This window comes from Phyllostomus discolor, chromosome 14 (assembly GCF_004126475.2).
Source record: "Phyllostomus discolor isolate MPI-MPIP mPhyDis1 chromosome 14, mPhyDis1.pri.v3, whole genome shotgun sequence".
In the NCBI taxonomy this organism is placed as follows: Eukaryota; Metazoa; Chordata; class Mammalia; order Chiroptera; family Phyllostomidae; genus Phyllostomus; species Phyllostomus discolor.
Genome location: NC_040916.2, coordinates 48,770,659 through 48,794,289, shown reverse-complemented (window position 1 = coordinate 48,794,289; position 23,631 = coordinate 48,770,659). Strand labels below are relative to the sequence as shown.

The window sequence follows — 23,631 nt, the reverse complement described above, 5'->3', positions numbered from 1 at the left end:
CAGACACCACCCCACGCACCCCAGAACTTCCCCTCCATAAGTTCCCAGCCTCTCCATCGATGGCACAGTGCGTCCCTCCCCTTCTGGGTCTAAGTCACTGACCCGTCTCGCTGGGATTGCTGCCCTCCCTAGCCTCTCTCAGTCGCTACTTAGGCAGTGCCTTCCAACCTCCTCTCCCCACGCAGCGGCAACGTCCCAACCAGCCCGCGTAGGTGCCGTGAGGCTCCCGGTGACCACTAGAGGGCAGGAGAGCCTGGCCAGCCCGGCGGGCTGCCTGTCATTGCCAGGTAGACTGGAAAGGAAAGACCCTGGGGTTTGGCAACTCAGGTCTCGTCCGTTAAGTGGAAATTTTTTCTCCCACTCCCTTCTCAGCAGAAAGTCAAGGAAGGAATTTACGCTACTGGAAAGTCCGGCGGGGAGGGGGGGCGGTGGCGCGCGGGGGAGACTAAGGGTTTCGGGGTAGAACGGCGTGCAGAACAGGACAGGGAGCGGTTAGCAAGGTGGGGCTATTCCGGGAAGTGTCAGGGCTGGGGGTCCAAAACTAGCACTTAGTTGACTCCTTATCAAGCCTTCCATTTATTTTTCTTTTTAAATATTTTATTTATTTATTTTTAGAGAGAGGAGAAGGGAGGGGGAAAGAGGGAGAGAAACTTCAATGTGGGAGAGAAACATTGATGGGTTGTTTCTCACACGTCCCTATGTGGGAACCAGGTGTGTGCCCTGATCACGAATCCAACCCGAGACCTTTCCCTTTGTGGGACAATGCCCATCCCACCGGACCATGCCAGTCAGAACAAGCCTTCTCATTTCTTCTCAGCTCCCAGAGTGGGGCTTCGAGGGGCCCTGGGCGCAGTGTAATAGGGGACCGATATGAACTTCCCAGCCCTAACTTACCCACTTACTCTATTCCTTTCCTCACCTTGGCCATAGCCCTGGGGCTAAAACTAAAGCTTTGGGGACCCAGGTCCCAGACTCCCCCACTTCTCCCTATACACACCGCCTTCTGGAGCCAAGGAGTGGTTGGTGAAAGGGGGAGGCCAACTGGAGAACAAACAGGTTGTCAGAGGGTTGAGTGATTCGAGCCCATGTGCCCTACCCGAGGGGACAGGAATGGTTGGGGAGGAGGAGGAAAAGATAGGAGGTAGGGAGTGGGGGAAGGGGCGGGGTTTTGTCACCTGTCACCTGCTCTGGCTGAGCCTAGGGCGGGCGAAGGACCAGTATAAAGCAGCAGGTGCCTGTGCCTGTTCCACCTCACACGCAGTGCCGGCCCGAGTCTGTCCTGCCCCCTCCCCACCCGGCCCAGCACCACCATGACTCCGGGCGTCCAGGCCCCTTTCTTCCTTGTGCTGCTGCTATTCCCGGTGCTTGAAGGTGAGGGGCACGAGCTGGGGTGGGGGCTGCTCTGCACAGCCTTTCTGTGCGTTTTGTTTCCTGACAGATGGTACCCCGTGAGGCAGCAGTTGCAGACGGGTGGCCTAGTCTGTGCCAGAGTAAAGGAGAAAGGCTAAGGATAGGCGAAGAAGAGATGACCCCCTGCCTCAGGAGTGTGGGTGCTGGGGCACACACGTTTCCTGAAGAAAAGTCTGGGGTGGGGGTGAGGGGACAGAAGAGGTAAACCTTAAGAATGGACAATGGCCAGTCAGGGGCTCAGGGTTGTGGGAAGAGAGGGAGGCTGCCAGCTGGGAAAGAGGAGAAGGGCTGACTCAGGGGTTTGTTCCCCAAATCCTCCTGGCATTACTTCTCCAAATGCTAGAGGATGTATTTTCTCCTTGTTCTGATTTGTGCCCACACTCAACCCTCAACTTCTTACAGTCCACAGTACCACCACTTCCCCGGCCACCAGCTCTGCCTCAAGCTCGGCCACCACTCCAGTCCACAGTGCCACCACTTCTTCGGCCACGGGCCCTGCCTCAAGCTCGGCCACCACTCCAGTCCATGGTTCCTCCTCGTCCCTGGTCACAAGTTCTGCCTCAAGCTCAGCCACTGGTCCAGTCCACGGTGCCACCACTTCTTCGGCCACCGGCCCTGCCTCAAGCTCAGTCACCACTCCAGTCCATGGTTCCTCCTCATCCCTGGTCACAAGTTCTGCCTCAAGCTCAGCCACTGGTCCAGTCCATGGTGCCACCACTTCTTCGGCCACTGGCCCTGCCTCAAGTTCAGCCACTGCTCCAGACTCTGGTGCCACCCCTTCCCCGGCCACTAGCTCTGCTTCAAGCTCGGTCACCGCTCCAGTCCACAGTGCCACCACTTCTTCGGCCACGGGCCCTGCCTCAAGCTCGGCCACCACTCCAGTCCATGGTTCCTCCTCGTCCCTGGTCACAAGTTCTGCCTCAAGCTCAGCCACTGGTCCAGTCCACGGTGCCACCCCTTCTTCGGCCACTGGCCCTGCCTCAAGTTCAGCCACTGCTCCAGACTCTGGTGCCACCCCTTCCCCGGCCACTAGCTCTGCTTCAAGCTCGGTCACCGCTCCACTCCACGGTTTCTCTTCATCCCTGGCCACCAGCCCTGCCTCAAGCTCGGCCACCGCTCCAGTCCACGGTGCCACCCCTTCCCCGGCCACCGGCCCTGCCTCAAGCTCGGCCACCGCTCCAGTCCACGGTGCCACCCCTTCCCCGGCCACCGGCCCTGCCTCAAGCTCGGCCACCGCTCCAGTCCACGGTGCCACCCCTTCCCCGGCCACCGGCCCTGCCTCAAGCTCGGCCACCGCTCCAGTCCACGGTGCCACCCCTTCCCCGGCCACCGGCCCTGCCTCAAGCTCGGCCACCGCTCCAGTCCACGGTGCCACCCCTTCCCGGCCACCGGCCCTGCCTCAAGCTCGGCCACCGCTCCAGTCCACGGTGCCACCCCTTCCCCGGCCACCGGCCCTGCCTCAAGCTCGGCCACCGCTCCAGTCCACGGTGCCACCCCTTCCCCGGCCACCGGCCCTGCCTCAAGCTCGGCCACCGCTCCAGTCCACGGTGCCACCCCTTCCCCGGCCACCGGCCCTGCCTCAAGCTCGGCCACCGCTCCAGTCCACGGTGCCACCCCTTCCCCGGCCACCGGCCCTGCCTCAAGCTCGGCCACCGCTCCAGTCCACGGTGCCACCCCTTCCCCGGCCACCGGCCCTGCCTCAAGCTCGGCCACCAGTCCACTCCATGGTGCCACCCCTTCCTCAGCCACAAGTCCTTCCTCAAGCTCAGCTGCCACTCCATCACACGAGGGCACCTCTGCCAAGGCGACCACCACACCAGCTGGCAAGGACACGCCATCCTCAGTTCCCAGCCACCCCTCTGACACTCGTACCACCCCTGCCAGCCCCAGAACCAAGACTGCTGTCAGCAGCACTAACGGTGGCACAGTGCCCCTCACCTCCCCCAGCCCTACGGGGGTTTCCTTTTTCTTCCTGTCCTTCCGTATTTTGAATCTCCCATTTAACTCTTCCCTGGAGGACCCCAGAACTAACTACTACCAGAAGCTGCAGAGAAACATTACCGAATTGGTGAGTAGCTGCCCTTCTGCCACGCACCCCCTCGCAGCGGCCTTCGGAACCGCTCAAACCTGCGCTGATCCTCAGTGCTTTCCCTCCCACCCCAGTTTTTGCAGATCTATGCACCTGACAATTTTCTGGGCTCCTCTGATGTGAATTTCAGGTACAGTCCTGGGCGTGGACTCTGAGTGGGTGGGTGCGGTCGTGGCTGTGGGGAGGGGCTGGCACACTTGAGGTTGGGGGCAAGTACCCAGAGCTGAATCTGCAGCTGAATGGCCCATTTCCCTGGGAGCAGGCCAGGATCTGTGGTGGTGGACTCCATTCTGGCCTTCCGAGAAGGCACCACCAGTGGCAATGACGTAAAGGCACAGTTTGTTCGTCAAATACAAAAAGCAGCTCAGTACCACCTGGACATCTCAGGAATTAGTGGTGAGGCTTTTCTTGCTTGCTTTGGGTCAGCACCACACTTCCAGGGCCCCTCTCTCTGCAGCGTCTGGATTCCTGCCCACCCCCCCCCCCCCGCCCCCACCAGGTGCCAGAGGGCCACCTCCTTTGGGAGACTGCCCTGATCACTGCTTTTCCTTTCAGCTGGTGATGTGTCATTTCTTCCCTCTGCCCAGTCTGGGCCGGGGGTGCCCGGCTGGGGCATAGCCCTGCTGGTGCTTGTGTGCGTCCTGGTCGCGCTGGCCATCATCTATCTTGTGGCCCTGGTAAGTGCTCAGTCTTCAGCCCAAACCAGAGCCCCGCTGCTAGGAGGGACTCCATGGCCCCCCATAACCTCCTATCTCCCCAGGCTGTGTGTCAGTGCCGCCGAAAGAACTTCGGGCAGCTGGACATCCTTCCAACCCGAGATGCCTACCACCCTATGAGCGAGTACCCTACCTACCACACCCATGGGCGCTATGTGGCTCCTGGCAGTACCAAGCGTAGTCCTTATGAGGAGGTGAGGATGGGTCCCACAGGTGGAGAGAGACAGAGGCTTTGGCTGGGAAGGGGTTCTGAAGGGGTACTTGGAAAGCCCAAAGAACTTGAAAGGGTTGAGAGGAGACGTGAAGAAACCAGTGAGGGCCTGGCAAGAACTGGGGTAGAGGTCAGAAGAGCTCTGGGGGAAAGGCCTGGGGAGGAGACCACGGAAGAAAGGTGACCTCAGAAGGGAGTGTCCCCACTACTGACTTTTCCAGAACAGCATTCACTGTTTGGCTGAACTGGCGCCACTGCCGTGGCTGGGTTGCCTAGAGGGTAAATGGGTGGGCGACGTGCCCGGGGGGAGCCCTTCACGCAGGACTCACAAGGAGTGAGCGCCTGTGCCCCCACTGTCATCCTAAGAACGGAGGGTAGACTGAGAAAGGCTGGGGCGGGGGAAGGATCTCCCGTCCAGGGGAAGAAGTCTCCCCAAACCAGGTGAGCCTGGGTGGGGTTCTCAGGAGCCTCTTTCCTCTCCCAGCCTTTCTCTGCAGGTCCTAGTAAATAATTACTTTGGTCGCCAGGAGCTGGAACTCCAGGTGGGGGAGGGAGACTTTCTTTTTCTTGACCCCATTTTCCCCTTTTCTGGGACTTCTTTCTCCAGCTTTACACGCATAAGCACGCACACCTTCTAGGGCTAGAAGGGCAAGGAATGGAGGGAGACGGGGCAGGAGGGGAGAAGAGGGGGCTGACAGGAGTGGAGGGGAGGGAGTAGAGGGGAGGAGGAGGGCGGGCCCTGTTTACAGTCACCTGGCTGCCCGTGGTGCTGACCGGCAGGTGCTCTCCAAATTAACCCTTCGAGGGCCATGCTTTGGTGCCCGCCATCCAGGGGCCCTGGTAGTTCCTCCCAGGGAAGCTTCTGCCCCTCAGCCTGGCTTCCTCCTCCCCTCACCTAGGTGTCTGCAGGCAACGGTGGCAGCAGCCTCTCTTACATGAACCCAGCAGCCACTTCTGCCAACTTGTAGGGGCAGGTTGCCTGAGCATCCAGCCAGTGGCCTCCGGCATGGTCTTCACTGCCAGCGCCCCCTCCCCGCTCTGGACCGTTGAGCTGGGAGTTCAAGTGGGTACTCACGGCCTCCTTTGCAGGCCCCACCAAGTTCCCTAACCCACCCAGCCCTAGCGGAGCCTGTCAGGGCTCCGGGGAACATGCCCCCAGATGGGGGTGGGGACTCGTACACGGCTGAATAAACTGTGGGCCCGCTCTTCTCTGACTGCCGACTTCTGACGTGTCATCTGTGACCTTAGATAGGAGGGGTGGTCAGAATGTATGTGTGTGTGGGGTTCTGGAAGGGGCCTTTGGGGGAGAAGGCAGGGAGGAAAGAAGGTGAGGACCAGGGTTCATTTCAGGGGCAGGGGCGCGTGGAAAGATGACATTGGGGCGCCAGGGTGGCTGGAAGAATTTGAGTCACCTCTCCCCCATCGCCAGCGGCACAAGAGGAAAGAGGAAACGAAACCTAGGTGGCTGGGCTCTGGCCTGCGTGCCTGTGGCTCGGCCCTGGTTTCACCCCAGCTGGGGGCTGACAGCCACACCTCCCTCCCCTTGGCACCATGCCCTCAGGTGGTTCTATTCTGAGCTGTGAAGAGAGTCCTTAGGCTGCGATAACAGCCTCAGAGTCAACACAGCCAGCCACGATAAGTGTTAGGTGTTAGATCCGGGGCTGGCGGCCAGCCTGACCCCTCCCTGGCCGTGGGCTGCCCCATTTGCCCACTGGCTCTGGGGTCTGCTCCCGGTGCCCAGGGAATGGGGAAGTGGTTCTGGTTCTCTGCCCCTCTGGGCCCAGGCACAGTGCCTTCCCCTCCCCACACTGCCTGGGGGTCTGGGAGCCACGCCCAGATGCCTCCTGGTGTGTGTGTGGGGGTGTGTGTGACTGTGCACCCCCTGTTGGCCAGGGCTGGGTTGGTGGAAGGCTGGGGAGCACCTGGTTTGGGGACCTCCGTGCCTCAGGTGCCATACCCACCAGGTAGCCCTGCCCCGAGCAGAAGCTGAGACCTGGGGCCCCTCGGGGCGGCCACACCTGGCACGGCAAGGAACGTGAGAGGAATGGTCTGGCTCAGGGAAGGCAGAGACAGGCCTGGCACCACAGTTTATTGTTTATAAACCGTGAAAACGACAGCTGTTGCTTGGCACAGACCTAGCAGTCCCTACTGCAAGGGGGCAGCAGTGGGCACCAGAGGTCCTGCCTGGCCCAACCCAGTGCGGACATCCAGTCTCCACCGGGGCCCCAGGAGGAGACTCGGCAGGTTGGCATGGGTGCGGGGCAAGTACAGCATGCAGGAGGGGGAAGGGGAACGTCAGAGGCATGCGGCGGAAGGGCACGGGGACCCACATGAACAAAGGGTAGGGCCCTTCCCCTCCCCAGGGACTGCACGGGCGGTGTCCCACCAGAGAGCCTCCGGCTCTGCGGCTGCAGGTCCGCATCAGTGCAGCAGGGCGCTCGGCAGGGCACGGCTGCAGATCATGCCCAGGGTTCCAGGAGCTTCTCTCCCAACTGGCCTGAGGAGGAGCACAGGGCAGTGGCCAGAGAAGGGGTTCCCTCCATGACTTGGGTGAGATACCAAGGGCAGAGCATGGAGCAGAAACTTGGTGGGTTGGCGGTCTGGGCTAACAGGCGATGGGGGAAAAAGGGGGACACCCAGAGAGGTGAGCAGAGGAGTGTCCCTGGGTCAAGAGAAGGTCCTGGGAAGACAGAGACATGAGGTGAAGGACAGGACCACACGGTAGGAAAAGTTTGAGGGAAAAGCTGCCGGAGGAATAACCCGGCTCCAGGAAGCTTGCAGGGCCAGGGCCCAGGCAGGGCGTGCGACGGTCAGTCCAGCTTGGCGAAGCCCCCGATGGTGACCTTCCTTTCGGGCTTAGTGCCCACCGGCTCCTGCAGCTGCACAGCACCACCGCCGATGAAGCAGAAGGCAGGGCACACGGGCCCCGAGCAGTCCAGGGGGCACTCCAGAAGCCCGCGGAAGGACACAGCATCCAGGAAAGAGACCCGGCCCTGCTCGTAGTCCAGGCAGATGCCCAGGCGGGGCGGCAGGGGCACTGTGCAGCCGGCGGCCGGGCCATCCCTGCCCGTCAGCCCTGCATTTGAGCTGGCCCCGGACCCCAGGAGGATCTTGCCCATGCCAATGGTGAGGAAAGCAAAGGGTGGCGACGCCTCCACCGTGGTGTCCTCGGCCCCGCTGTCGTGTCCGCTGTCCGGGTCGTACCTGCAGGAGCGCGCATTGGGTAGGAGGTGCTGGAGGGTGGAACAAGGGGGAGGGAGGCGGCGCGCCAGAGCGCTGAGGCGTCGGAGGTGTGGAATGTCAGTTGCAATACGGATTTGGAGTGTTGAGGAAAAACATGTCGAAGAGACAGGAGTTAGACCATAGGGTTGGGGGTTTGGTTTGGCAGGAAAAGGGTATTGAAGGGACATCACACTGGCAAGAGGTGTTGGGGCAAAAGAAAGGCGAGGTACTGATGAGGCACACTGAAGAAAAGCAGCCTTATTGAGGTGGGAGGGTGGCGGGAAGTGTGGTTTGGGCTCCCACGTGGGGAGAGGGCTCCGCGGGGCAGAGACTGCTGGAAGAATGCGGTTTAGTGACTGAGGTTCAGGGTGACAGGAAGGGTAGAGACAGGGTGCTGGGAAGGGAAATGTTGGGAGACAGATGAGGGCGCATCGCTGTCACCGATGAGACATGTCAGGAAGATGGGGGACAGAAAACATTGGGAAGAAGTGGGGTCCTGGGGGGTGGGGTGCTGGGATGAAGCGTTGGGGGGAAGCATATGTGGGGAGGGTGTTAAGTAGACGTCAGGGATGAGAGGGTTTGGAGATGGAAAGTTTAAGGAAAGGATTTCAGGGGCTTAAGAAAAGATAGGGTTGGAAAGGTGTGGGAGAGAAGCGTTCGTGGGGAAAGGGAGTTGGAAATGCAGTGTTAGGGGAAAGACACGCGGCTCGGAGAGATGGCATATCAGACCTGAGCGGCAGACGGAAGGAAGTGGAGGTGGTTCCCTCTTCTCCCATCTTTTTCCCCAGTCACACACTCCAAAATCCAACCCTCAAAGCCCCCCACTGATCCCACAGGTTCCCTGGCCTGGCTTCCATTACCCTGCTGCTTCCTCCCAGCTCCACCCCAGCAAGTCTGCGCTCCCCCGGCCACCCCAGCCTGTCCCCAGCCCCCCCGCCCAGGGCCCCCACTCCCCATCCCTGCCAGAGTGGCCTGACCTGGGGCTGATCACATCTGAGGCACCCTGGAAGCTTTCCTGAAGCTTGCTCTCCAGTCCGACGCCCACCTTGACCAAGTAGGAGGCTGGGTCCACCGCGCAGGCCCAGTAGCTGCGGCCCTGCGTCACGGCTACGTCGCCCAGGACCACATCCACACTCAGGTGGCAGCCAGTGAGCAGCCGCTCAGCAGCCAAGAGCAGGGGCAGCCCTGGAATGCTCCGCACAGCTCGCTGGTCCTTGCTGATGGCCAGCCTCTCTCGGCTGCTGCCCCAGCGGCCATCCAGGAAGAAGTGAAGGACTGGAGTGGGGGAGGGGTGAGGCAAAAGGAAGGACTTCAGAGCCAAACACCAGCACCGGGCACTGCGTGCGAGGCTTTAGCATGCGACACTGGGAGAGTTCAGAACAGGCACAAGCTGCCACGGGACAGGCCGAGGCCTCGGGAACGGGGCCTGGGGAATGGGGGCGAGGTGGGTAAGGAAAAAAGGAGGGAGTGTTTCAGATGGACATGGGCCCCAGGAAGAGTTTAGTGATGACCGATGGCCACAGAAACCAGCCGTCCAGGCCCAGGTGACTCACACTCACAGTGCTTCCTCCACCCCGCCCGTGGCTGGCCCCTTGCACAGTCCGCTGCTCCCTTCCTTGTGGTGACTCCCGCCCACCACGGCCGGCCTACACCGTCCGCCCACGCTCTGGCGGTCACATCTGGTCCTTACGCCCAACCCACACCTCTCTGCGCCCTCTGTGGGGTGACACTCCTTTGTTACGCCTGCATCCTAGGGTCCGCACTACTTTCTGGGGAGCCCCTTTACTCTCATCTATTGAGAGCATGCGAACTCGGCTAAGGCTTTACATGTATCGTCAATTCAATTAACTCCAACAACAACCCTGTGAGGTAAGTATTGTAGATACCTCTCCAGGAGAGGAACCTGAACTTCAGAGAGGGTGAATAACTTGCCTGCAGCCACACAACTGGCAAGAAGTGGTGCTGGGATTTGACCCAAGGAGGTCTAGCTCCGGAGTTAGTGTGATCCACTGCATCGTACTGTGTCTCCCGTGCTCAGCCAGCCCCAGCTGTTAGTGCCTGGGTCCCAGAGCACCCTGCCCCATTCTGTGCCACCCTCTGCCCACCATGTGCCCACTCACCGGGTGCCGGGGGGGTGTGCAGGTGCACATCCTCACTGTACTCGCCATAGCCCGCCTTGTTGCAGCCACGGACACGCAGCACGTACACAGAGCCTGTGTCGGGGTTCTCCAGCAAGGCGCTGGTGCCCCTCACCTCCTCCCGCCGCTGCCAACGGGTGGGGCCTGGCTGGGCGGGCACATCCGTGCGCCGGAACTCGATGGTGTAGTGCCAGGCAGGCGGCGAGTGGGGAGGCAGCCTCCAGCACAGGAAGATCTGGTCGTAGGCGAAGGTGCGCTGGGTGTCGATGACTGGAGCCTCGGGCACTGTGGGAAGGGAGAGCGGGGTCACTCAGGGCCTGCCCGCTGGCCGTGCATGGAGGGTGGGCAGGGAAGGGAAAGCAGCGGGAGCCGGGGGGGTGAGTGTGGGTGAGGGGGACTTGGGAAGGGACCCATCTGAGCACTGGGCAGCGGACGGGCAGGTGGAGCCCAAGGGAGAAGGAGAGAGGCAGGTGTGTGCTAGGCAGGCGGGAGGCCTGGGCGCTAGTCTTGTCTGCCATACTGGCCTTAGGTACTTCCCCTTTCTGTGCCTCAGTTTCCTCCTCTGACAAATGAGGGCATCAGACCAGATGGGGATGCTTCTTTCTATGATCTTTTTTATTCTCTGAATAAAGAGGAGGTGCAGGGAAAGGCCACTGGAACCCAGGCAAGAGGGCCCTGAACAGGAAGGAGGGGACAGAGTAGGAGGGAGAGAGATACGGAGTCAGCAAGACAGAAAGTGGGGGACCACAGAGGGCAAGCAAAAGCTTGATGGCGGGGGACAAGGCTAAGGAAAAGAGCAGAAAAGTCTAGAGGACAAGGGCACAAGGACAGGAGGTCAGAAGGGCAAGGACCGGGCAAACCCCTAAGGAAGGCTGAGGGAGGCCCTGGTCCGGGGACAACAGGAGTCTGGTTAAAGCAGGGCAGAGACGGGAGCAAAGAATGGGTGGCTGAGCTGCATGGGGGCTGCGGGGTGGAGCAGGGGGCCCGGGCCGCTGACTTGCCTGGGGTGCTCCGGAGCAGAGTCCGCGGTGGCCACAGCCTACAAACAAAGAGAGGGAGAAGCAGCGCTGAGCGCGGTGGGACCGGGTGGCCGGTGGGCTAGGTGGCAGGGGCTGCTGGCCAGGCCGGGCAGTAGGCTGGGAGGTCCCTGGTGGGCACTGCCCCCCGGGCCCGCTGCTGGGGAAGAAGGGAGGAAGGCTCTAAGTGGGCGTGGGGTCTGGCCATCTCCTCACCTCGAAGGAAGTTAAGCTCTGTCAGCAGTTTCATCTCACGTCCCACGTCTAGCTGGCAATGGCGGAAGGAAGAGCTGGCGGCTGGCCGGAAAGTCTGGAGGGCCTCTGTAGCTCGGGCAATCCTGGGAGAGGGGTACCCAAGGGTCAGGCACTGCCATCTGGGCGGCCATCCTTCTCCTCGATTCCACCTGCCTGCCCCTAGAGCCCTGGCTTCAGCTTTGGGTCTTCTTCTTAACCCTTCAGGCAAGCTGGATATTGGTTTGGCCTAGAGGAAATCCTCAGAGCCCACCTCTCCATCGGATGGTACTTGAGACACTGTCTTGGACATCAGCTACACCCATGATGCCCCTGCCCCTCAAGAACCTGTGTCCCGGAGCTGTGCCCCGATGTACCTGTTATGTAACTGCTTGGCTGCTTGTACAAAGCAAGGCTGGTCTGTTTCTTTAAGGACCTCCTGGGCGTAGCCCACCAGACCTGAGCCATCCAGCAGGCTCCGGTGCTCCTGGAGCTGGGCGCTGAGACGGGCTAGCCGCTCCTGCTGGCATTCCTCTATGGCCTGAAGCAGCGATGCCCTCTTCTCCTCCAGCACAGCCCCCAGCCCCCGAACCAGCTGGGATACCTCTTCCTTGGCCTGCTGACCACTCACCTGCCCAGAGAGCAACACTTACTATCTTCTCAAAGGCAGGGCCTGCACCAGCCTCCTAGGGTACTACACCATGACTACACCGTTGACTACACAGAGAATCTGGGGAAATTCAATGGGGCCAGGCTTATGGTTCCAAAGGCACCTGTACACCCACATGGGCTCAACTCCTGACCACTTGTGCCAACCTTCCTGGAGCCCACACCATAATCCCTAAGGACTCCCCCAAAGAAAGTCAATCATGAGTGCCCTAACATCCACAGGGGTGGCCCTGGCACCCACCAGCGTCCATGCCATTTTCACTACCCACCCCGTGTCAGCTGACTCATTCGATCTGGAAGGTGATATCAGAACCCTCACCTTCCCTGAGCTCCAGGAATAAGTGCCATCCTCAGCAGGCAACTGAGCTTCAGGGCATCTGAGCTGTGTCCCTGGGGCTTTGCAAGCATCCCCTGTCCTGGCGATAGCCACCTTGGCCCATTGTAGCTCCAGGTGCAGCCTGCTCTGGGGCACTGGTGTCCCTGCCAACTTGGGTTAACCAGAACTGTGACACATTCATGGAACCCACACTGGCTTCCTGAGCTTGCAACCAGGTGACTGGGCCATGCCTACCCACGCCCTCTCGAGGCTTCCACCCCCGGGTAGGGCCAAGGGCCACCTCGACGCCCTCCCTCACCTCAGCGTGCCTCACGGTCTCCTCCAGCTCACAGATCTGGGTCTGTACTGTGTCCTGGTTTCCTAGGATGTATGTCAGGCTCTTTGTCAGTTTGTCCTGAGGGGGGAAGAAAGGTGGGCAATCACCCGGCTCCAGAAGCCAGCAGTTAAGAGGTGTGAGGAGGTGTGAGTGAGTTAGCCCTGGGGCTGAGTGTGTGTGCTGGGGGTGGTCCTCACCTTGAGGGCCTGGTAGGCGCTGAGCACCGGTGTGATCTTGTGCCCACTGTGGGTGCGCCTCACCCGGCAGAGTTGGCACACCAGCCGTTGGCATGTCTTGCAGTAGTGAGTCACCTCTTCCTTGTGGTCTGGGCACATGAGGCCCTGGGAACAGAAAGAGCAGTGGCATAATCAGCCAATGGTGTGCATAAGGGTGCGGACCAGCGGCCGGAGCAGTTTGGTGCCCTCCTCCACTGACCAGATGGGGGTGGAAGGGAGCCCAGCTGGTGGTGCTCTGCAGTGCCACCTGGTGGTACATACTGGCATGAAAGAGAGCCTTTCCTGCACTCTCCAGGCAGCAGCATTGCTCCTCCCTTCATCTACCTCAGGAAAGGTGTAGAAATAACAATAATAATGGCGACAGTTAATCTCAGCCTTGTGGTTAATAATTAACTTTGTCCATCTTGTTTCCTGTCACATCACAATGCCTAGAACAGCACTAGGCACGTAGGTGCTTGATACGTATTTATCATGTGATCCTCTGAACGGCCCTGGGGGTGTGGATATTGCAGGGCACGCAGTAGCCGCCTCATTCAGCAGATGAGATAAAGGCTCAGAGATGTTCAGAGATTTCTCTAGGAACCAAACTGGTGACCTTTTGGCTCCCAGGCTGGCACTCAATCCACTGAGCCACACCAGCCAGGGATAGTGTGTTTTTTGTTGTCACAGAAAAAGGAGCTTGGCAATGGTGCACTCCTGGCCACCTGCTTTTGGAGGCCCACAGTGCCAGGCACCTGCACCCACCCAGCTCCACCATGCTGCTACCTTCTCAAGCCCTGCAAGTGCTGGCTCACCTTGGGGCGAAAGGAGAGGGTGGGCAGAGTGGGCTCATGCTGGGCCTTCTGGGTGCCCCATGGGTGGAAGAGCTTGAAGCACTCGTTGCAGAAGGTGGCGCGGCACTCGGTGCAGCCCTTGGTGGCCTCTAGTGGCGGGGGCTTGCACAGCTGGCACAGGATGGCACCGCCCACACTCACACTCTGGCGGTAGCGCTCTACCACACGTTCCAGGGTCAGGTTCCGGAACAGGCCTGCCAGGCCTCGCTCCCCCAGCTCCACGTCGCCCTGGCAGGCTGGGCAGGGGAACGTGATCACCTGGGGGTGCAGCGCTCCTCGCTTCCGCCCGGGGTATGTCCCAAAGCCTGCAGATGGGCAGGAGAGGTAGAGAGCTGAAAATTACAGCTGGCTAGGGGTGGGGAAAGTCTGTTCAATTAAAAAACTAATTTTCACTATGACATAGCTCAACTGAATTATTGGAGCCTAAATGGGCAGTATCTCCACCCCCTGAAAGACAGACAGATGCCCCTGGCCAGGGATGCACCCCTTTCACCTTCTTGATAAGCATCCCAGCATCCTTACCCCCATCCCACAGGCCCCAGGCCCACCTGACTTAAGCAGCCGGTCCAAGCGGTCTGGCTTGGGGAGAGTTCTGCGAGAGAGGCGGGGACTTCGGGTGGAAGGGGTGGAGGCAGGAGAGGTAGGTTCCGAGCTGGGGTCCCCGCCATGGCCTACATAGCCCTGCTGGCCTAGCACCTCTCGGGCACAGGCCTGGCACACGTTGTGGGTACAGGGCAGCACCAGTGGCTGCTTGTACATCTCTTGGCACACTGGACACAGCAGTTCCTTCTCCATGTTCTTCATGCTCGTCTGTGGAGGACCAGGAGGCTGGGTCAGAGCTTGCACACCTGGGCATATCTTGACAGGCCTCTCAGCTGCCCTCAGAGACCCAAGGGGGTCTTGGGAAGAGACAAAGCAAACTACCTATGGCTTTTCCCCAGCACCAGACCTTCCCAGCTCTGTCTCTTGCCTCGTTTCCCCTCCTGCAGAGCTATAGGCCTACGGAGGAGGGATGGTTGGAGCTCCTGGTTGGAGCTCGAGCTTTCCAGAGTCAAACCCCACCCCCTCCACTCCGTCTGCCCAGCAGGATCTGCAGCCCCTCTCACCTGGCCTTTGCCCCCTCCCCCACCTCTGCTACGGCCTCGGCACTTCTTTCAAGGACACAGTCAATTCAACACCTAGGTGCAGACCCCTGCCCCCTTCTCTGGCACCCCCCGCCCCGCGTGACTCCTCGCTAAAGGGAGGCACAGCTCTTTCTCCATCCTCCAGCTCACCGTGGCAGTATTCCTGCCGCGACTCCGGCCCGAGGCCGCCCCAGCCTCCATCCACCATCCTTCACTTCCCCAGCCGTCTCCTCCTGTTCCCCGATACACTAACCCATTTTCCTTCACCCCCACCATCTGGACCTCCGCTCCCTCCCCAGGCATAACCCGGGATAGCCGCATACCCCTCCACAAGCAAGGGGTAAACAAACGCCTAGCCCACTTTCCCCCTCCCCACCGGAAGTACTCCTCCCTTTCTTAGTGGCCAGGGTCCTCAAGCTATGCCCCACCCCCTCACCTCACCTTGGTCCCTCTCTTCGCAGCCATCCCGGTCAGGGGCGCAGCTGACAAAGGAGGGAGGGACACGGAGGGAGGGGGAAGAAAGAGGGGGGAGAGCAGGGTTGGCACCGCCCCTGGGAGAGCCGGGCATGGGTTGCCATGACAACTGCTAGAGGCGCGGAGGCAGCCCGGGGTGGGGGTGCGGTGGGGTGGGGTCTGGTGGAGCTGTCCAAATTGAGAACTACACCCTGGGGCGAATCCTTCAGCACCTTCACCTGTCCTCGGTTTTCTTGGAAAATTTCCAAGTTCAGAAACGCCCCCTCCTCACAGGATAGCCCCATTGCTCTGCAGCCCCAGCCCTGTCGGCTGCTACCCCAGCCCACCTGCCCCGTCCGGGCAGCTCCTGGCTTCTCACACCCCAGCAGATGCACGCCTTCACGGCACTCATCTCCGGGCTGCTCCCGGGATTGCCCTCTCATACCTACATCCCAACCCTCCCAGTGCTTTCTGCCATCACCAGCCCCCTGTCTGCATCCCCGCATCTTGCCGGATTTCCACCTGTTCGAGGTCCCGGCCTGCCCTGGACCACTGTATTCCACCTCCCCTTCCCCTCGACCCCACCTTAACTCACACTGATGCGGACCAGTGCATCCATGATGGAAGTGAAGGTCTGCATATCCTCACCCTCGGCCATGGCCCTACTTTGCCCGCTCGCCCCCGGGTGCCCGATCCGGGCAGCAGCTGAGAACCCTGGGCTTAGTGCAGGAGCCTGGTGGGGGTGTGGGGAGGGGTGGGGGTAAAATATCACTGCGCATGCTCCAGGGACAAGCCTCAACCAGCGCCAGTCAGGGTAGGAGGTGGGAAATCATTTTCCCCACGTGGTTCTCAGAAGGCGTTGGTGGGGGGAGCAGTGTGACATGGAATGGTGTTTGAGGGGAGAACCGTATGTTATGTTCGCCTTCCTAATCTTACTCACATGACGCGGAAGGATAGTTTTAGAGAAAGATGGGCCCCAGGATGGCAGGACTAGATTTTGGTTTGGCCGACAGTCTATGGGACATGTCAGGCAATGCCCCGTAGTGGGAAGGAGGTTTGAAGAGCAGGCATTAGAGGTGACACAAGTGACAAAGAAGACAGAGGTGAGTAAGAAGCTGTGGGCCATAGTCCCAGTGACTTGAAGAGTTAAGTGCAGCCAGCTTGCATTGAGAGGCAGAAGTTGCTCAGGGTGCGGGTAAGGATCTGGGACTAGGGCGGTGGCTCGAGATGCTCTTTGACGCAGTATTTCCTCCCCGCCGGAAGAGGCCGCCACGCACACGCGCCCAGGGGCAGAAGGAGGAAGACGTGGGGGAAGCAAGTTTGCGCCAGGTGCTGACGCATCCGGTTCGTCTCCCGTCTTTCTGGGCCGGAGACGTCTATTGGACCCACGGGCGGGGCGTGATGGGTAACGGACCGGCGGGATCCCCCGGACGGACTAGTAGGGGTCGGGGTTGGGGCGGACCAGCTTTCCTGGTCCCCTTCTGTCAGAGCTGACGTGTCCTGGGTCCCAGGGGGCGGGCCAGTTTGCACTGGACCGGACGGAGGGTGCCGGGCGTTCTGGGCTGAGGAATTCCTGGGGGTCGCCGTGTAGTGTAGGGATTTGGGGAGTTTGGCTGCAGGCCCGGGAGTGCTTGGATGGTCGGGCCCTCGAACTCCAGGACCTGCCGAATCTTCCTGCGGCTCCTGGAGTGAGGACCGGTCCTGACTGCCGGTCTCCGCCTTTATCGCCTCCAGCGGTGGGTACGGGCACCTCGCTGGCGTTGTCCTCCCTCCTGTCCCTGCTGCTCTTCGCTGGGATGCAGATGTACAGCCGCCAGCTGGCCTCCACCGAGTGGCTCACCATCCAGGGGGGCCTGCTTGGCTCCGGCCTCTTCGTCTTCTCTCTCACTGTATCCTCCTGCGGGGGAGAGGGGAGAGTGAGTGAGGGTGGGAAGGGTGGAGGGCCCCGCAGGCTTGTGCCGATCCCGTTGCTCACACAGTTCTGCCCTGCTCCTTAATTCCCTCAACTCAGGCCTTCAATAACCTTGAGAATCTTGTCTTCGGCAAAGGATTCCAAGCAAAGATCTTCCCTGAGAGTAAGTGAAAATTGGGGTTGGAGAATTTGAATGCTCTCCTCTATTCTCCCCCAACACAGTACTGAATTTCCAGGTGCTTAGAAGGTAAAGGTGGTTTAGAAGAAGGACATATGTTTGTAAGATGGGACACAGATGACACTTTGGATCCAGGACTTCAGCTAGCACCTGGAATTGGAGTTGGAAGAGAAGGCCTCTGAAAGCATGAAACTCAGTTGCCTTCTGCACAGTTCCCAGGGGAAATTTGAGGGAGCAGATGAGTTCGCACCTATTTTGCCTACACCCATGGGGAGGTGTTCTTTGTTTCCACCAGAAGTAGCAGGCAGGAAGGATTGATTTCGTTGAGGGGTTCTGATATGAAATTGACCCAATATTAGTGAATTCTATCTGAGATGATTGTGAAGAGCCTAATACACTAAGTTTCTAGGTCAGCAGGAATCCTGACCAAATTAGAACAACTTAGATTGTTTCCTGTTTAGAATGATCCTTGTTATTGCACATGTAATTGAGATTTGATGGGAGAATTAAGTTCATAAAGCAGTCATTCCATACCAGGAATGCCACATACTGGAAAACTGACAGCAGAGACCCTTCCTGGTGTCTCAGCTGCAGACACTGGGTGGCCAGGAGCCCTGCCCCGCCCCGGTCAGTTCCCTTCTGTTGGTCAGGCTGCTCTCAGCTCCGTCAGCTCCACCACTGGCCAGTTTGATGAATTGATCCCATTGGCTGTGGCCCAGGCTGCTGCACATCGTGGGCCTTAGCTTCCCGCTGGGTCTGCCCTGACCACCTCAGGAAGCTGCTGGAATCCTCATGGGTCCTGGCACCGGCAGGGGGAACCAGCCTTGCTGCATCATCCAGAAATGTGGCCTCACACACCTTTCTGTAGGAGAACTTGGTGATGAAAGGAAAATCCCAGATTCACAGTTTGGTGAACTCATTGAAAAGTACACTAAAGGTGGAAAGATTGTGCCAGTTGAGACAACCCTCAGTTTTTTAAAGAGGGAAATGGATCAATTCTTGATTGATGGGTTTCCAAGAAATCAAGACAACCTTCAAGGTTAAAATAGTAAGTATATCTTATAAATGGTAAAAAGGAAAAAGGAATTGACAGCAGATGCCATCTCGTGCGAAGCCTGCCCTTGGCAGGACAAGGAGTGTCACTGTTGGCCGCCCCCCTCTGGGTCTTGCTTTCCCCACCCAGCCCTGTGCAGGCTTCCGCAGTTCCCTCCACCAGGCAGCGCCCCCACCTCCCCTGGCCTCATTTCCCTGTGAGCTGTGGTGACTTAACTTGTGAAAGAACTCTGTTATGGGGCAGGGTTCCTGACCTTTGCCTGCCCTGCTGTTCCCCAACCAGCCAGTGGGGTTTGCCTTGCCCTCCACCTTCTCTCCAGTCCCGATCTAGACAGACAGCCTACGGGACTTTTCTGTGCCCATGGGCACGTGTGCAGGCACTTTGCCCTCCAACCTGTGTCCAGGGAGCGAGGCCCTTGGCTTCCACCACTGGCCAGTTTGATGAATGGATCCCCATTGGCTGGCTTCTGTTGGAAAGGCCTCGACCCTCTACCCCAAATAGGAGCAAGCCTTGCCCTTCAGACTCTGCCATCACTTTTCCTTTTCTCTGGAGGAAATTCAGGACAGGGAAGTTACATGGTATCTGTGGCAGAGCTGGTGATGAACATGTATCTCCTGCCTCCATGTCCTGGGCATCAGTAAGGCCCTCTGAGGCTCTGCTGCTATCATGCCGTATCCCTCTGGGCAGATTCCCCAAGATTCAGAAAGCCCCAGATTTCTCCTAGACTTGACATATGAATACCTGGTATTTCCATTCTGACTTCCACCTTGCATGTCACCTCTTGCCTCCCCAGTTCTCCTTTGCCTTCTATTGGCTCTTTTTGCATCTGGCCTCATCCATCGAGTCTGTGTCACCACCTGGTAAGTGCCTGACAGTGAGGTAACAGATATCCTGTCCTTTGTCCCTTGATCCTCCTGTGATGGTCCCATCCTTCCCGTACCTCCCTCCCCCCTCTCTTCTCCCTCTTTTGCCCTTCCCCATTTCCCTAAATCTGAGCCTGGATTCTTTCCGTGATGCTGGCGTCTGCCCTGGGAAGCGCCAGGCTGGCAGGGTGCCCGCTGATACCATGACCTTTCTGTCTCCGCCCCACAGCTTCATCTTCTCCATGGTTGGCCTCTACTACATCAACAAGATCTCCTCCGCGCTGTATCAGGTGACAGCTCCAGTCCTCACGCCGGCCAAGGTCACTGGCAAGGGCAAAAAGAGAAACTGACCTTGAATATCCAATAAAGTTGATTCTTTGTAGCTCTTGGAGTTGTGATAAGCTGTGACCCTCTCCTGCGATGCCGGGGTGGTGTACAGAACTTTGGGGCCCATGGGTACCTGCTGTTTTTAGAACTTGGGGGTGGTGGGGCTTTCCTTCCACCAAGGTTCATTTTTACCAAATATTTTATGAAGTACCATCAGTGGCCAGGTACTTTGCCAGGCACTGGAATGGCATAGGCTCGTGTCTCGTTGTGGAAGCAAAGTGCACCAGCCATCAGCAGACTTGACCTTGGGAAAAGGGGAAAGTGTGCAGGCCAAGAAAGCTCTGCAGAACTGGAATAGCTTTTGGAACAGAAGAGTAGTGGGAAGGGAAGGTTCCTCACCCCTACACCTCCCCACGGGGGTCCATGTACACCGGTGTGAGCTTCCTTACTCCCAGTTGCCCACTCAGCAAACTAGCCCCCGGCCCCCTCTCCTAGTCTGGGGTAGGGTTCCCTACTGATGCTGCCTCCCTCTTCTGCCCCAGGATGGTCATACGCCTGTGTTTGGCAAGACTCCCGAGGTTGATCACTGCTCCATCCCCTTTGTTCTGGTGCCTTCATTTTTTTCTGTGTAGTAGCCAAGAGATTAGGGACTTACTAAGTTTTAGCAAAGTATGTAAAACAATAGGGAGAAGGCATGAGAGATGTGGCTTTCCAGGTTCTATTCTGTCTGCGACCTGCCATGAGGAACCTCTGTCTGGAGCACCCTTCCTTTGGGGCACAGGCACTCTCCCTCCTGCTGGGTGGTGTGGGCTCTAGGGTGGGCACAGTGCCTTGGTCGGTGTTGCGTTCTCTGCAGTGCTGTGTAAGGTGCGCTAAAGACCGGTGTTTTGGTTCAAAGAACCTGCCTTTCTAGAACAAAATCCTGTACATGGATGTGCCAAAGTGAGGAAGGAAGACCTAATGAAGATGAAGAAGTGAGTCAAAGGAGATCTGGTCAAGAATTAGAGGTCCCCTCCCCATCTTCCTCTAGTTAGAGGCCCACTCCAACTCACTTCCCCTGTGTGTGGCGGCAATCCCAAACCCTTGCTCCTGTGCCCAGGCTGAGGGAGTCCGATGCAGTCTACCCAGGAGGCCTGCAGAGGGCGCCATGAGCTCACGTCTCCAGGAGGCTAGCAACAATGCCCTTTTCAAACGCACCCTGAGGGCTGGGGATTGCGTGTGGATCTTCAGTGGGCGCCAGCCTTAGAGGACCCAAAGGACTAGCTGATCTGGGAGGGCTGTAGCCTGGGGGAAGTCTCCTTGCTCACCCAGGCTGGGAGGGGAGGCAAAGAGTTCAGTGGAGACCAGAGCCTCACTGAGAGGGAGTAGCTGCTCTAGACTCCAACTTAACTAGTGATGCTTGGGGGACCGGTTGCAGTATGTCGGACCCTCAGAGGGAGGAGGGGAGGTTGTCCAAAATGGGCCCGGGACCTGCGAGGAGGTTGGGTTGGATCTGGGACTCCTGACTTTGTCCTGACCTGGGGTGGGAGCAGTGGGCAGAGGGCCAGGTCCCAGGCCAGATGATAGTAAACACTGCTGGGGGTATCTAGCCACCTGAGGGCAGCTGACCTCCCAAGATGAGAGGTTGGGTGAGGCCAAACTAGGGGAGGGTGGGGAGGAGCTGTAGAGCAGGTGCCAGGGTACCCACTGTGTAGGCACCGGGGACAGCAGGTGGCCCAGAAATAATGACCCCTTCCTCAGGGAATGCATTTACAAGGCAGGTTGGCGCCGACCTAGGCCCTCCACCCAGCCTATCTCTAGGGTGCCTAGTTGCAGGGTGCCTGTATCTGACCTACCAATTAACCCTGGCAGAGGTATCCCAGCCACCTGATCACCATCATTAAGTAAGCGGGTGGGAGGTATCCTGGCTTCAGGAGACCCGAAGGTGAGAAGGGCAAACGTACTGACCTCTTGGCCCCTTGACTCCTGGGGCTCTACTCCACCCTCAGGCCGGAGGCCTGGGCGATGGAGGGGCAGTCTCAGCCCTGGAGGACAGAGGGAAGCCAGATGTTTCCTCCTGCCTCCTGCTCTCTTGCGAGAGGCCCTGCACCCATGCCTCCCGTGCTGCTCAGGAAACAAGAGTAAACACTATGGGGGAGGGGAGGGGAGGGAGTGGGGAGGCTGGCCCAGCAGGGCAGTCCCTGGGGCAGGAAGTGACACCACCACCAAGAGGGCAGTGTGAATGTGAGCAGGGCGAGTAGGCCCCCCAGCCTGCAGGGGCCAGGCTCCCCTTGCCCTGGAGCTGGCACGAGGGGTGCCTGGCACACAGGGCACGGCAGGGGGTCAGGGCCGGTGAAGGGGCTCCGGGCAGGCAGGGAGGGGAGTCTGCGCCAGGCCAGCCCTTTCCGGCCCTTATTGTCTTTGGTGAGAACAGGACACAGTCTCATTCCCACTGCCTCCCCTCGCCAGCCCTGCTCCCCAGGGCATCGGGAAGGATGTTGGGAAACAGGAGCAAGCCAGAGACCATTAGAGACAGAGATGCTGGAGACACCGAGACAAATACAAAGGGGAAGGTTTCAGTCAAAAGCCAGCATTGAAGTTCACTGTGAGCCCTGCGGGCCCTTGGCACTGTGGGAACCACAGCAGAACGGGAAGCTGGAGGCCCTGCCCTCAGGGACTGCCGGCTGGCCTGCCCTGGGTGCACTCCTTGATTTGGATCACCCACGGAGCCGCCTCCTAAGCAAACAATGACCCAAACACTGTGCAGGCACAGTTGGTGGCACTTAATTACTCTGCTTCAGATACATTTCTTTGCCTGCCTCCCAGCAGATGGGAAGTTCCTCAGGGACCCAGGCCAAGATTTCAGTCCCACCTGACAGCAGACATCGTTGAGAGCAAACTGGCCAGAGGTTGACACCCTAACACTGTGGGGCTGAGTTCCTGCGGAGATGGGGAGAGGCCCTGCTTGGTCCTGGAGTGAGGCACCCATCCCGGGCCGGCCGCAGGCCTGCCCGCTGGCACAGTGCAGAGCCCCCCTCTGCAGTGCAGAGTCAGCTGTTCCCACCCCGGGCTCTGCGACCTGGGACCTGGGAGGGGGGCGCGGGGCGGGGAGGCTGGCGCCCTTCCTTCCAACTCTGTTCTACCTGGCCCCAGTTCTCAGCAACTGCTCCCTGGAGACAGGCCCTCCGACCGAAAGATCCAGAGAGGTCCAGCTCCCTTCAACTATGGAACGTCCAGGTGGGCTTTAAAATGAAGAAAAACTGAGGCATATTTGAAATGTTTAGATTCAACAGATTAATGCTTTTTAACACAAAATCATAAAGTAATGATATGCTAGTGACAAGATCATCACAGGATTTCTAGAAATTTTCCTTCGCGGGGAACTACAGGGCCATGTTTTATAATGTAAAGTCCTGTGATGATGGGCATGTCGCATTCACTGTATGATTCCTTCTACTTTTGTATGTCTTTGAAAATTGCCCAGTAAAAGTTAAATCTCTTGTGTGATAAGTCCCTTCTTTCTGTCCATCAGAGAGTGAGCGTGGCGGTCTGTAACTGTACTTGGAGATAGCGCCAGAAGCCTGAAGTTGAGGCCCGTGTGACAACAGGGCCTGACCCATGTGGCCCTCGAGGCCTGTGAGGAACCATTTTCTGGGAGACCCCTCACCCCAACCAGCTGGAAGAGCAGGGAAAGGTCTTCTACCCATTTAGGCTGAGGGCTGCATTGTCGAGAGGGACTGATGGTCCTGTCGGCCCAGGCCTGGACCCCACAAGAAAACACCTTCCACTCACCCCCTTTCTGGGCCAAGAGTTGCCACAAGGGCTGACCTCTGGCCACTTCGAGGGAATTCCTGGGTCTGAGGTGTGTGTGTACACCTGTGGTAGGTACTAGGAGTAACCTGTTAGGGAGACCCCTCACCTTCCTGCTCTCGGCCCCCAGACCCCATTCCCAGCCTCTGTGACCAGGGCCTTCTCCTGACCCAGATAAATCTCAGGGTCTAGGCAGCATGTGGAAGAGTGGGAAGAACCTAGGTCTCCTTTGGGCTCTGAACCTTACAGGTGAGTGTCCTTGGGCAAGTTGAATGACCTCCTTGTACTTTATATTCCTCGATTATAAAATGGGAATAATAATACCCATGTCAAATTATGGTAGGGAAGATTCAAGGTCAATAACGATGTGGAAGAGCCTACCTAGCATAGTGCTTGGCTCACTGGGCACTTGACGGAGGCTATTTCCCTACGTGATGACAGCAACAATGCCTTTAATTGAACGTTTGCCACCCGCCAGTCAGTGTACTTAGTGATTTACAGATGTCC

At 58.7% G+C, this 23,631-nt stretch overlaps 3 protein-coding genes across 4 annotated transcripts; 2 read left to right on the top strand and 1 right to left on the bottom strand.

Moving 5' to 3' along the window:
* Positions 1-1,218: 1,218 nt before the first annotated feature.
* On the top strand, positions 1,219-5,645 carry MUC1 (mucin 1, cell surface associated). The gene is given in 9 exon segments (XM_036015568.1): positions 1,219-1,371; positions 1,813-1,954; positions 2,219-2,433; positions 2,436-3,478; positions 3,574-3,629; positions 3,762-3,895; positions 4,055-4,176; positions 4,260-4,409; positions 5,326-5,645. Coding segments are annotated over 9 exon segments (1,992 nt in total). The 5' UTR covers positions 1,219-1,310; the 3' UTR covers positions 5,395-5,645.
* Positions 5,646-6,480: 835 nt separating this feature from the next.
* Positions 6,481-15,747, bottom strand: TRIM46 (tripartite motif containing 46). 2 transcript variants are annotated; one of them, XM_028503272.2, is made up of 10 exons: positions 15,597-15,747; positions 13,973-14,234; positions 13,386-13,729; positions 12,553-12,696; positions 12,338-12,433; positions 11,411-11,664; positions 11,019-11,140; positions 9,769-10,071; positions 8,626-8,923; positions 6,481-7,630 (listed from the first exon to the last, which is right to left on the bottom strand). In XM_028503272.2, exons 1-10 carry the CDS (start codon positions 15,657-15,659, stop codon positions 7,237-7,239), a joined length of 2,280 nt encoding a protein of 759 aa, XP_028359073.1. In that variant the 5' UTR covers positions 15,660-15,747; the 3' UTR covers positions 6,481-7,236. The 2 variants fall into 2 exon arrangements, with proteins under 2 accessions (XP_028359073.1, XP_028359075.1); XM_028503274.2 differs by lacking the exon at positions 15,597-15,747 and adding an exon at positions 14,990-15,144.
* Positions 15,748-16,213: 466 nt separating this feature from the next.
* On the top strand, positions 16,214-19,396 carry KRTCAP2 (keratinocyte associated protein 2). The gene is made up of 5 exons (XM_028502813.2): positions 16,214-16,406; positions 16,736-16,890; positions 17,013-17,076; positions 18,939-19,005; positions 19,238-19,396. Exons 1-5 carry the CDS (start codon positions 16,229-16,231, stop codon positions 19,356-19,358), a joined length of 585 nt encoding a protein of 194 aa, XP_028358614.2. The 5' UTR covers positions 16,214-16,228; the 3' UTR covers positions 19,359-19,396.
* The last annotated feature ends 4,235 nt before the right edge of the window (positions 19,397-23,631 follow it).